This window comes from Melopsittacus undulatus, chromosome 23, assembly GCF_012275295.1.
Source record: "Melopsittacus undulatus isolate bMelUnd1 chromosome 23, bMelUnd1.mat.Z, whole genome shotgun sequence".
Taxonomy (NCBI): Eukaryota; Metazoa; Chordata; class Aves; order Psittaciformes; family Psittaculidae; genus Melopsittacus; species Melopsittacus undulatus.
This window is the reverse complement of record NC_047549.1, coordinates 206586-220211: the sequence shown is the minus strand read 5'-3', so window position 1 is coordinate 220211 and position 13626 is coordinate 206586. Positions and strand designations below refer to the sequence as shown.

At 61.5% G+C, this 13626-nt stretch overlaps 2 protein-coding genes and 1 long non-coding RNA gene across 3 annotated transcripts; 2 read left to right on the top strand and 1 right to left on the bottom strand.

The window, feature by feature from the left end:
- The first annotated feature begins 223 nt into the window (after positions 1-223).
- Positions 224-2986, top strand: PET100 (PET100 cytochrome c oxidase chaperone). Its single transcript, XM_034072037.1, has 4 exons — positions 224-278; positions 1349-1435; positions 1714-1746; positions 2132-2986. The coding sequence occupies exons 1-4, from the start codon at positions 252-254 to the stop codon at positions 2183-2185; spliced, it is 201 nt and encodes a 66-aa protein (XP_033927928.1). The 5' UTR covers positions 224-251; the 3' UTR covers positions 2186-2986.
- Positions 2987-7402: 4416 nt separating this feature from the next.
- TRAPPC5 (trafficking protein particle complex subunit 5) lies at positions 7403-9724 on the top strand. The gene is made up of 2 exons (XM_034072005.1): positions 7403-7467; positions 9158-9724. The coding sequence occupies exon 2, from the start codon at positions 9158-9160 to the stop codon at positions 9722-9724; it is 567 nt and encodes a 188-aa protein (XP_033927896.1). The 5' UTR covers positions 7403-7467.
- A 2119-nt stretch (positions 9725-11843) lies between these two features.
- Positions 11844-12693, bottom strand: LOC117437561 (uncharacterized). The gene is made up of 2 exons (XR_004550471.1): positions 12585-12693; positions 11844-12005 (listed from the first exon to the last, which is right to left on the bottom strand). It is a non-coding gene; the product is annotated as an uncharacterized lncRNA (long non-coding RNA).
- Between the last annotated feature and the right edge of the window lie 933 nt (positions 12694-13626).

Sequence of the window (13626 nt, the reverse complement as noted above, 5' to 3'; positions counted from 1 at the left end):
CCGGTTCCGGTTCCTCCATCGCGGCCTCCTCCATCACCGCCGCCATGTCCGCCCCGACCGCCGAAATGGCGTCACTTCCGCCCGCTCAGCACCGCCCACTTCCGCCCTCTCGCCCGCTGATTGGCCACCGCTCCCCCCGGTCAGGAGCCTCTCAGCCAATCGGCTGCGGCCGTGCTGGGAGCTCGGCCAATGGGAGGGGGCGGTGATGGGAGGTGGGGGGAGGAGGAAGCTGAGGGCGAACAGGAGGAAGCATGGGGGTGAAACTGGAGATACTGAGGGTAATGGGAACCAATGGGGGTCAATGGGGGTCAATGGGGGTCAATGGGGTCAATGGGGGTTAATGGGGGGTCAATGGGGTCAATGGGAACCAATGGGGGTCAATGGGGGTTAATTGGGGTAATGGGGGTTAATGGGGGAGCAATGGGGGTTAATGGGTTAAATGGGGTTAATGGGTAATGGGGGCAATGGGGGGTAATGGAAGTTAATGGGGGGCAATGGAGGTTAATGGGGGCAATGGGGTTTAATGGGGCCCATGGGGTGTAATGGGGGCAATAGGGGTTAATGGGGGCAATGGCAGTTAATGGGGGTCCATGGGTTAATAGGGGGGTTAATGGGTAATGGGGGCAATGGGGATAATGGGGTAATGGGGGTAATGGAGGTAATAGGGTAATGGGGGCAATGGGGGTCCATGGGTTAATGGGGGTTAATTGGGGGGTTAATGGGTAATGGGGGCAATAGGGGTTGATGGGGAAGCAATGGGGTTTAATGGGGTCCTTGGAGGGTAATGGGAGCAATAGGGGTTAATAGGAGGGTTAATGGGGGTCCATGGGGGGTAATGGGGGCAATAGAGGTTGATGAGGCAGCAATGGGGTTTAATGGGGTCCATGGGGGGCAATAGGGGTTAATGGGGGGCAATGGCAGTTAATGGGGGTCCATGGGTTAATGGGGGGTTAATGGGTAATGGGGTCCATGGGGTGTAATGGGGGCAATGGGAGTTAATGGAGTTAATGGGGGGGGGGCAATAGGGGTTAATGGGGTCCATGGGGGTCCATGGGGGTAATGGGAGTTAATGGTGTTAATGGGGGCAGTGTGTCCATGGCTGTCCCTGCAGATGCTGCTCTGCCTTCCCTTCCCGTGGGGTTGTACTGGGGGTCACTGAGTGCCAATGAGGGTCAGTGGGTGTCCCTATAGATCCCAATGGATCCCTATGGGTATCCCCATGTATCCCCATGTATCCCTATGGGTATCCCCATGTATCCCTATGGGTATCCCCATGTATCCCCATGTATCCCTATGGATATCCCTATGTATCCCTATGGATCCCCATGTATCCCTATGTGCCCCACAGATGTTTCTCTATCTCTCCTTCCCTGTGGGTCTCTTCTGGGTCTCCAACCAGGCCGAGTACTTCCAGCATCACGTGGTGCAGCGCAGGGTGCGGAGGGGGCGGGGCCAGGGGAGGGGGCGGGGCCAGGGGAGGGGGCGGGGCCAAGGGGAACGGACCCGGGGGGGGGAGGGGAGGGGGGTCATGGGGGGGTCAAGGAGGGGGAGGGGTTCATAGGGGTCATGGGGAGGTCAGGGAGGGGGAGGGGTTCATGGGGGGGTCAGGGAGGGGGAGGGGCTCATAGGGGTCATGGGGGGGTCAGGGAGGGGTCATGGGGGGGGTCAGAAGGGGTCGCCCCTCCCCCTCCCCCATTCTCGGCTCTTTTCCAGAGGGAGATTTTTCCACCGGACAACCCTGAGCGGGTGAGTGACCCCTGGGTGACCCCAGTGACCCCTGCGTGACCCCGGTGACCCCTGTGTGACCCCGGTGACCCCTGCGTGACCCCGGTGACCCCTGTGTGACCCCTGCGTGACCCCTGCGTGACCCCAGTGCCCCCCCCCATGGACCCCATTGCCCCCAATGGACGCCAGTGCCCCCCCCAGTGTGACCCCCTGCATGGACCCCATTATCCCCAATGGACCCCAATGGCCCCCCATTGTGACCCCCCCAATGGACCCCATTGTCCCCAATGGTCCCCAGTGCCCCCCCCAGTGTGACGACCCTAATGGACCCCAATGCCACCCCCATTGACCCCAATGGACCCCATTGCCCCCCCCATTGACCCCATTGTCCCCATTGCCCCCCCAGCGCAAGGCCCTGGCAGCTCTGAAGCAGCGACTGCGGGAGGGGAAGGAGCCCTGAGACTGATGGAGGAGGGGCCTGATCCTGCCCCATAGATACGTGGGGACACCAGACCTCATCCTGCCCCATGGATGGGTCCTGAGCCAGCACCATTGATACATGGGGACAAAGGACATGGGGCCTCAGCCTGCCCCCATTGCCAAGCCTGTATCCAGCCCCATGGATGCACAAGGGATGTGGGGCCTCATCCTGCCCTATGGACGGGTCCTGAGCCAGCACCACAGACCCATGGGGACACTTGGCTTCATCATCAAGCCCTCAGCATGGATGCACTGGGGACAAGGGACACGGGGCCTCATCCTGCCCCATGGAGTAGCACCATGGCCCCACTGAGGACAATGGAACCAGGGCCTCATCCTGCCCCCATTGCCATGCCCGCACCCAGCACCATGGATGCACAAGGGATGTGGGGCCTCCTCCTGCCCCATAGAGCAGCATCATGGCCCCTCTGAAGACACGGCCTCATCCTGCCCCATGGATGTGCCCTGGACCCAGCACCATTGTGGACACCCCAGGGGCCACATCCTGCCCCATAGAGCAGCACCATGGCCCCACTGAGGACAAGGGGCCTCATCCTGCCCCCATTGCCATGCCTGTACCCAGCCCCATGGATGCACAGGGATGTGGGGCCTCATCCTGCCCCATGGTTCAGCACCATGGCCCCACTGAAGACACGGCCTCATAATGACCCATGGACATGCCTTGGACCCAGCACCATTGTGGACACCCCAGGGGCCTCATCCTGCCCCATGGACGTGCTTTGGACCCAGCACCACTGTGGACACCCCAGGAGCCACATCCTGCCCCCCCCCCCCAATAAACACCCATGGGGGGGTCACAGTGATGGGGATGCCCCCCCCTCCCCCCCCCCAAGTCCAGCCCTGGTGTCAGCCCCATAGCGATGCACGGGGGGGGAGGGGCTTTATTGGGGGGGGGGGGGGTACAGGATGGGGGGGGGCAGGAGGTGACGTCATGGGGATATGGGGGGGGGATGGGGGGTGTCAGCATCCGGCTCCATGGGCTCAGTCCTGGTCCTGGGGGGGCAATGGGGGGGGGGGGTTGGTATTGGGGGGGGCCCCTCCCCCCCCACAGCCATACAGGGACCCTCAATTCCCCTCCCCCATTGCCCCTCCATGGCCTTCAATGACCCCCCCATTGTCCCCCCCATAGACCCCGATTGCCCCTCAATGATTCCCAATGACCCCCCCATGTGCCCTCATTGCACCCCCATTGTCCCCCCCCGTACACCCCCATTTCCACCCTTCCCCCATAGCCCTCCATTGCCCCCATTCCCCCCTCATTGGCCCCCCCAAACTTCCCCATTCCCCCTTCCCTGCTCATTCCCCCCATAGCCCTTCCTTGCCCCCCCATTGCCCCCCCCATAGTTCCCCCATTCTCCCATTATCCCACCATTGCCCCCCCATTGCCCTCATTGCCCCCCCATTCTCCCCCTATGCCCCCTATTTCCACCCCATAGCCCCCCCATAGCCCTTCCATTCCCCCTTCCCTGCTCATTCCCCCATAGCCCTCCCTTGCCCCCCCATTATCCCCCCATAGCCCCCCCCTTTCCCCCCCATTATCCCACCATTGCCCTCATTGCCCTCTCATTATCCCCCTATACCCCCCATTCCCTGCTCATTCCCCCCATAGCCCTCCCTTCCCCCCCATTGTCCCCCCATAGCTCCCCATTCCCCCATTATCCCACCATTGCCTCCCTATTGCCCTCATTGTCCCCTATTCTCACCCCATTGCCCCCCATAGCCCCCCATTCCCCCATTACCCCCCCATTGTCCCCCCCCCGTAACCCACATCCCCCCCATTGCCCCAACGTTGCCCCCCCGTACCCCCCATTGCCCCCCATAGCCCCTCCCATTCCCCCCCATAGCTCCCCCATAGCCCCTCCCATCCCACCTCATTCCCCCCATTGTCCCCCCCATTGCCCTCCCATCCCCCCCAATTGCCCCCCCATATCCCCCCATTCCCCCCCATTGACCCCATTGCACCCCCTCTTTGCCCCCCCATAGCTCCCCCATAGCCCCCCCCCCCCCCCCCCCTTTGCCCCCCCTCTTTGCCCCCCCCCCCCCCCCACCTTCCCTGTCCTCGGCCCCTCCGCTCTCTGCTCCTCCATCCTCCTGCCCTGAGAGCGGCCGAGAAGCTCCAGCAGCGACTCCAGCTCCGGGGGGGGGGAGACCTCGGAGCCTGCGGACACAGAGAGACCCCATAGAGACACATAGAGACACATAGAGACACATAGAGAGACATAGAGACACATAGAGACCCCATAGGGAACCATAGAGACCATAGAGACACATAGAGACACATGGAGACCCCATAGGGACCCCATAGACCCCCCATAGACCCCCCATAGACACTCCCACAGACCCCCATGGGCACCCCCCTAGACACCCACATAGACCCCCCCTATGCCCCCCATAGACCCCCCCCTATGCCCCCCATAGACCCTCCATAGACCCCCCCTATGCCCCCCATAGACCCCCCCACAGACCCCCCCTCTGCCCCACACAGACCCCCCATCCCCCCCATAGACCCCCTCTGCTCCCCATTCCCCCCCAAGCCCCCCCTCTGCCCCCCATGCCCCCCCCACAACCCCCCATCCCCCTCTATGCCCCCCATAGCCCCCCCTCTGCCCCACACAGACCCCCCCATCCCCCCCATAGACCCCCCTATGCCCCCCATAACCCCTCCCATACCCCCCCCAGCCCCCCCCCCCCCGCTCACCGCCCCCCCCCAGCCTGCAGCGCTGTTCCTCCATCCTCCCTCCCTGCACTGAGCTCAGCAGGGAGAAGAATCCCTCGTGCTCCGGGGGGGGGGAGTCCCCGTCTGGGGGGGGGGGAGTCCCCTGAGGTGGAGACCGAGGTTAATGGGGAACCCCCATTGGGGAAGGGGGACCCCCCGAGGTTAATGGGGAACCCCCCATAGGGTAATGGGGAACCCCCCTCAATAGGGACCCCCCTTAATAGGGACCCCCCCTTTAGTAGGGGCCCCCTTTAATAGGAACCCCCCCTGTAATAGGGACCCCCCTTAATAGGGACCCCCCTTTAATAGGGAATCCCTTAAATAGGGACCCCCCTTAATAGGGACCCCCCTTAATAGGGACCCCCTTTAATAGGGACCCCCCTTAATAGGGACACCCCTTTAATAGGGCCCTCTTTTAATAGGGACCCCCCTTAAATAGGGACTCCCCTTAATAGGGACACCCCTTCAATAGGGACCCCCCTTAACAGGTACCCCCTTTAATGGGGCACCCCTAAAGCAGAGACCCCCCTTTTAACGGGACCCCCACAAACGGGACCCCCCCCCTCAGGGACCCCCCCCGGGTGCCCCCCAACCCCCCCCCTATGGGTGCCCCCCCCCCTCACCCCGGGTGCCCCCCACCCCCCCCCCGGGTACCCCCCAACCCCCCCCGGGTGCCCCCCACCCCCATCATGGGTGCCCCCCCCACGGCTGCCCCCCCCCCATGGGTGCCCCCCATCCCCCCCATGGGTGCCCCCCCCTCACCCCCGCAGGTTCTGTGCCCCCTGGTGCGGCCATGGTGGGTGCAGCCCCAGTGCAGCAGCGGCACTTATACTGGGATGGGGAGAGGGGGGGGGGAGGGAGCGCGGGGGGGCACACGGGGGGGGGGCATGGGCGCTATGGGTGCTATGGGGTGTCTATGGGTGCTATGGGGCATGTATGGGTGCTATGGATGTTTGTGGATGCTATGGGGCACCCATGGGTGTTTGTGGGTGCTATAGGGTGCCTATGGGTGCTATGGGGCATCTATGGGTGCTGTGGGTGTTTGTGGGTGCTATGGGGTACCCATGATGCTAGGGGTACTATGGGGTGCCCATGGGCGTTGTGGGGTGCGCTGGCTATCTGTGGGTGCTGTGGGGCACCCATGGGTGCTGTGGGTGCTGTGGGGCACCCATGGGTACTGTGGGTGCTATGGGGCACCCATGGGTGCTGTGTGTGCTATGGGGCACCCATGGGTGCTGTGTGGGACACGGGGGGGGCAGGGGGGAGGGGATTGGGGGCACGGGAGGATTTGGGTGCAATTAATGCCCATTTGGTTGATTGGTGCCGAGTGCCAGGGAGGGATTGAGGACACGGGGGGGGGGCAGCACCCACGGCACCCATAGCACCCATTGCACTCCATAGCACCCAATGGGTGCCACATAGCACCCATAGCACCCATTGCACCCCATAGCACCCATTGCACCCCATAGCACCCAATGGGTGCCCCATAGCACCCATAGCACCCATGGCACCCCATAACACCCAATGGGTGCCACATAGCACCCATAGCACCCGTTGCACCCATTGCACCCCATTGCACCGTTGCACCCCGTTGCACCCATTGCACCCCATAGCATGTCACAGCACCCATGGGTGCCCCACAGCAGCCCCAGCAGCCATAGATCTCCATTGAATCCACGGCACCCATGGGTACCCCAAAACACCCTATAGCACCCTTAAACTAAAGATCACCCCATAGCATCTCACAGCACCCACGGGTGCCCCATAGCACCCATAGCAGCCCCAGCACCCATAGAACTCCATAGTGTCCCACAGCACCCATGGATGCCCCAAGGCACCCATAGCACCTACAGCACCCATGGCACCCCATAGTATCTCAGAGTGCCCATGGGTGCCCCACAGCAGCCCCAGCACCCATGGGTGCCCAAAAACACCCCATAGCACCCACAGCTCCCATAGAACTAAATAGCACCCAATAGCAGCACCCAGGGCACCCACAACACCCCATAGCACCCATGGGTGCCCCACAACACCCCATAGCACCCGGGGCACTCCATAACACCCCATAGCACCTGTGGGTGTCCCACAACACCCTATAGCACCCATGGCACCCCATACACCCCATAGCACCCATGGGTGCCCCCCAAGGACAACTCTGGGTCACTTTGCATCCCCCCCACATTGGGGAGTCCGATGACGTAACCGATGACGTCAGCGACCCCCTCCTTCCCCCCCACCCCCACCCCAGCTGCCTCCCCAGATGTCCACTGCCCCCCCCCCCCCCCCCCGTGACCCCAAATGACCCCGGGGGTCCGTCCCCCCCCGCCCCCCGAGGAGGGCGGAGCCACGGGAGGGGGCGGGGCCATGGGAGGGGGGCGTGGCCATGGTGGGCGGGGTTACGCCCGCAGTGGCCCCGCCCCCTCCGTTCAGGCCCCGCCCCCTCCGTGCGCAGCCGCTCCCTCTCCGCAGCGGTTTTACGACAGTCTCGGCCGTAAAGCGAAGGGAGCGGCAGCGAACGGAGCAGGGTCGGTAACGGGGGGGGGGAGGGCACTGACCCGCATAGAGACCCATAGAGACCCATTGAACACCATAGAGCCCCATAGAGCCCCATTGAACACCATTGAGCCCCATTGGGCCCCATTGAACCCGATTGGGCCCCATTGAGCCCCATTGAACACCATAGAGCCGCATTGAACCCGATTGACCCCCCCCGGCACCCCCACTGAGTCCCGTTGAACCCCATTGACCCCCATTGAGCCCCCCGCCACCCCCATTGGGCCCTGTTGAACACTATTGAACACCATTGGGCCCCATTGATTCCCCCAACACCCCACTGAACCCCAATGAGCCCCATTGAGTGCCCCTTGACCCCCCCCGCACCCCTCGAACCCCTCTGACTCCCCCCGCACCCCCAGACACATAGAGGGGCTCAAATGCGCTCTGCACCCCCCATGGACCCCCCAACCCCCACCCCATTGACCCCCTATTGAATTCCATTGATCCCTGTTGCCCCCATTGATCTGCTTTGACTCCCATTGGTGCCCATTGAGTCCCATTGATCCCTTTTCACTCCCATTGACCCCCATTGCCCCAATACCCCATTATCCCCATTGCCCCATTGATCCCTATTGATCCCCATTGGGTCCCATTGAACCCCATTGACCCTTATTGGGCCCCATTGATCCCCATTGCCCCCCATTGATTCCCATTGATCCCTTTTGACTCCCATTGATCCCCATTGAACCCCATTGAATCCCATTACCCTCATTACCTCATTATCCCCATTACCCCCATTGATCCCACTGACCCCATTACCCCCATTGATTTCCATTGATTCGTTTTGAGCCCCATTGCCCTCATTACCCTCATTGTCCCCCATTGCCCCCCATTGATTCCCATTGATCCCTTTTGACTCCCATTGACCCCCATTGAATCCCATTGAGCCCCATTACCCCCATTATCCCCATTTCCCCATCACCCCCATTTCCCCCATTGATCCCTTTTGACTCCCATTGACCCCCATTGCCCCCATTCCCCCTATTGCCCCAATACCCCATTACCCCATTATCCTCATCCCCCCATTCCCCCATTGATCCCCATTGCCTCCCATTGGGCCCCATTGATCCCCATTTAACTGCATTGAGCCCCATTCCCCCCATTCCCCCATTAGCCCCATTACCCCATTCCCTCCATTGATTCCCATTGATCCCTTTTGACTACCATTGATCCCCATTGAATCCCATTACCCTCATTACCCCATTACCCCATTGACCCCCATTGATCCCCATTTAACTGCATTGAGCCCCATTGAACCCCATTGATCCCCATTGACCCCCACTGACCCCCATTGAACCTCATTGGGCCCCACTGAACCCTATTGAACCCCATTGGGCCCCATTTAACTGCATTGAGCCCAATTTAACCCTATTGGCCCCTATTGAACCCCATTGGGCATTGAGCCCCATTGAGCCCCATTGAACCCCATTGGGCCCCACTGAACCCTATTGAACCCCATTGGGCCCCATTGGGCATTGAACCCCATTGAACCCCAGTGGGCCCCATAGAGCCCCATTTAACTGCATTGAGCCCAATTTAACCCCATTGGCCCCTATTGGGCCCCATTGATCCCCATTGACTCCCATTGACCCCCATTACCCCCATTACCCCCATTGATCCCCATTGCTCCCCACTGACCCCATTCCCTCTACCCCGCAGATGGAGCCGCGCTTCACCCGCCCCAAAGCCCCCTCCCTGGACCGCCCCCTGTGGGGCTCCCGCTCTGAGGTCCCGGCCGGAGCCTTCGCGCTGCTGTTCTCGGAGCTGGTTCAGTACAGCCAGCGCCGCGTGCGCTCGGTGGCGGAGCTGCAGGCGCGACTGGCGCGCCTGGGCCGCCACGTGGGTCCTCGCGCCCTCGAGGCCCTGGCGGCGCGGGAGCGGCCGGGGCGCCGGGACACGCGCCTGCTGCCGGCGCTGCTGTTCGTCAAGGGGCCTCTGTGGCGAGGCCTGTTCGGGCGCGAGGCCGAGCGCCTGGAGCAGGCCAACGACGACGCCAGGACCTACTACGTGATCGAGCGCGAGCCGCTGGTGAACGCGTTCGTGTCGGTGCCGCGGCACAACAGCAGCCTCAACTGCGCCGCGTTCACCGCGGGGCTGCTGGAGGCTGCGCTCGCAGCCGGAGGCTTCCCCGCCAGGGTCACTGCTCACTGGCACAAGGGAACCACCCTCATGATCAAGTTCGAGGAGGGAGTGATCGCCAGGGAGAGGAGCCTGGAGGGGAGGTGAGGGGGGGGGGTCTGGGGGTCCATTGTCACCCTATGGGGGTGATGGGGTTGGGTTGGGGTCTTTCATGATGTCCAGTGTTGTGTAATGGGGGTGATGGGGTTGTGGGTTTGGGTCCTTCTCTATGTCCATGTTGCCCTATGGGGTAATGGGGTCGGGTTGGGGTTCCTCCTGATGTCCAATGTTGTGTAATGGGGATGTGGGTTTGGGTCCTTCCTAATGTCTATATTGTGTAATGGGGCTGACGGGGTTGGGTTCAGGTACCTTCCAATGTCCATGTTCCACTATGGGGCTGATGGGGTCATGTTCAAATAGCTTCTAATGTCCAATGTTCTGTAATGGGGGTGATGGGGTTGGGTTCAGGTACCTTCTAATGTCCATATTCAGTGATGAGGATGGGTTTGGGTCCTTCCTAACGTCCATGTTCCCCTATGGGAGTAATGGGATTGAGTTGGGGTTCCTCCTGATGTCCAATGTTGTGTAATGGGGGTGATGGGGTTTGGGTTTGGGTCCTTCTCTATGTCCATGTTCCACTATGGGGTGATGGGGTTGGGTTGGGGTTCCTCCTGATGTCCATGTTCCGCTATGGGGGTAATGGGGTCAGGTTCCAGTACCTTCTAATGTCCATGTTCTGCTATGGGGCTGATGGGGTTGTGGGTTTGGGTCTTTCATGATGTCCATGCTCTGCTATGGGGCAGATGGGGTTGGGTTCTGGTACCTTCTAATGTCCACATTCAGTGATGGGGGTGATGGAGGCTCCTTCCTAATGTCCATGTTCTGCTATGGGGCTGATGGAATTGGGTTGGGGTTCCTCCTGGTGTCCATGATGTGTAATGGGGGTGATGGGGTTGTGGGTTTGGGTCCTTCTCTATGTCCATGTTGACCTATGGGGTGATGGGGTTGGGTTGGGGTCTTTCCTGATGTCCAATGTTCTGCTATGGGGCTGATGGGGATGGGTTTGGGGTCTTCCCTGCTATTCACATTCCATAATAGGGGTAGGTTGGGGTCCTTCCTGATGTCCATGTTCTGTAATGGGGTTGGGTTCCAGTACCTTCTAATGTCCATGTTCAGTGATGGGGATGATGGGATTGTGGGTTTGGGTCCTTCTCAATGTCCATGTTCTGCTATAGGGGTGATGGGTTGTGGGTTTGGGGTCTTTGATGATGTCCATGTTGTGTAATGGGGATGATGGGGTTGGGTTCAGGTACCTTGTAATGTCCATGTTCTGCTATGGGGCTGGATTTGGGTCCCTCCTGGTGTCCATGTTCAGTGATGAAGATGATGGAGGCTCCTTCCTGGTGTGCAATAGAGATGGTTTGGAACCTCCTGGTGTCTGTGTCCTGCTATGGGGCTGAAGGGGTGGGTTGGATCCTGCCCCATAACCACACTGCTCTATGGGGCTGAGCTGGATCCTGCCCCATAACCACACTGCTCTATGGGGCTGAGCTGGATCCTGCCCCATAACCACACTGCTCTATGGGGCTGACGGAGCTGGGCTGGATCCTGCCCCATAACCACACTGCTCTATGGGGCTGAGCTGGATCCTGCCCCATAGCCAGGACCATGTCCATCCCCTGCTCCCCCCCAGGAATTCCCATTCCCTGGAGCCCGGAACCAGTTAATGGGGGACTGTGGGTTTCTATGGGGTCCTATGGGGGGCTATGGAAGTCTATAGGGTATCTATGGGATGCTAGGGGGGTCTATCGGGTATCTATGGGCCTCTATGGGGGACTGTGGGTATCTATTGGGTGACAGGGAGGTCTATGGGGGTCCATGGGATGCTATAGGGTATCTATGGGGGCTATGGGCTTGTATGGGGTGCTATGGGTCTTCCTGGGGTGTCTATGGGGCTCTATGGGGTGTCTGTGGGGGGCTATCGGCCTCTATGGGGTGTCTATGGGATGTCTATGGGGCTCTATGGGGGTTATGGTGCTCCCTGGGGTGTCTATGGGGTCTATGGGGTGTCTGTGGGGTGTCTGTGGGGGGCTATGGGGCTCTGTGGGGTTTCTATGGGGTGTCTATGGGAGCCATGAGCCGCCCTAACCCTGCACCCCCACCGCCAGCCAATCCCATCTCCCCTCCCAATGACGTCATCACACCAGGAACCAATCAGGAGCCACCATTGGGTCCCAAGAGCTTTAATAGGAGGGGTCTGGGGCCACCCCCCCCTCCTCCTCCTCCTCCTGCCCCATAGCAGGGGTGGGCCCGCGCGGCCCTGGCCCCACACTTATGGGGCCGAAGGGCTGGGTCTGCTCCAGCCGCAGCCATCCGGCACCACAGAGCTCTATGGGGCACGGGGCACTTAGGGGGCAGCCCCACACTTAGGGGTGAGGGGTGTTTGGGGGGGGGGGGGTCACTTATGGGGCACAGGGCTCAGAGGGGTCACTTATGGGGCTCAAAAGGGCACGTGTGGGGGTGGGGGTGTCACTTATGGGGCTGGGGAGTCACATATGGGTCCCAAAAGGTCACTTATGGGGCTCAAGGGGTCATGCAGTGGGGGTTCACTTATGGGGCGAGGGGGTGTTTGGGGATTACTTAGGGGCACTTGGGGGGCAGACCCACACTGAGGGGCAGACCCACTTGTGGGGCTGAGCCAGTGTTAGGAGTCACTTATGGGGCACAGGAGGTCACTTATGGGTCCCAAAGGGCCATTTATGGGGCTGGGAGTGTCACTTATGGGGCACTCAGGGGAAAGTCCACTTATGGGTCAGGGGAGGGTCACCTGGGGGCAGACCCACACTTATGGGGCACGGGGGGGGGCACTTAACAGGTTGGAGGGAGAGGGGCTTAGGGTCACTTATGGGTCCCAAGGGGTCACTTGTGGGTCCCAAGGGGTCACTTATGGGGCTGCCCCCCAACTCACCCAGGCACAGGTAGAACAGCCTTCCCATGAGCCCCCGGGAGGCGCCGGGGGGCAAGATGGCCGCCAGCTCCCCCCCCCCCGGCTGCCGCGCCACGGCCGCCACCAGCCTATGGGGCAGCCCCATAAGTACCCCCCCCACCCCCTACTTATGGGGCTGCCATGTAAGGGGGGGGGCTGCACTTATGGGGCTGCCCCATAAGTACCCCCCCCACTCCCACTTATGGGGCTGCCATGTAAGGGGGGGCTGCACTTATGGGGCAGCCCCATAAGTACCCCCCCCACTCCCACTCCCACTTATGGGGCTGCCATGTAAGGGGGGGCTGCACTTATAGGGCAGCCCCATAAGTACCCCCCCCACTCCCACCCCCCACTTATGGGGCTGCCATGTAAGGGGGGGGGCTGCACTTATGGGGCAGCCCCATAAGTACCCCCCCCACTCCCACTCCCACTTATGGGGCTGCCATGTAAGGGGGGGCTGCACTTATAGGGCAGCCCCATAAGTACCCCCCCCACTCCCACCCCCCACTTATGGGGCTGCCATGTAAAGGGGGAGCTGCACTCATGGGGTAGCCCCATAAGTACCCCCCCCACTCCCACTCCCACTTATGGGGCTGCCATGTAAGGGGGGGCTGCACTTATAGGGCAGCCCCATAAGTACCCCCCCCACTCCCACCCCCCACTTATGGGGCTGCCATGTAAGGGGGGGCTGCACTTATGGGGCAGCCCCATAAGTACCCCCCCCACTCCCACCCCCCACTTATGGGGCTGCCATGTAAGGGGGGGGGCTGCACTTATGGGGCAGCCCCATAAGTACCCCCCCACTCCCACCCCCCACTTATGGGGCTGCCATGTATGGGGGGGGCTGCACTTATGGGGCAGCCCCATAAGTACCCCCCCACTTATGGGGCTGCCATGAAAGGGGGGGGCTGCACTTATGGGGCTGCCCCATAAGTGTGGGGCACTGACCTGCGTAGGGCAGCCATGCTGGGGGGGGCGCTGGGGGGCAGCTCCGGTTCGGGGCGCTCAGGCAGCTCCGGGAGGG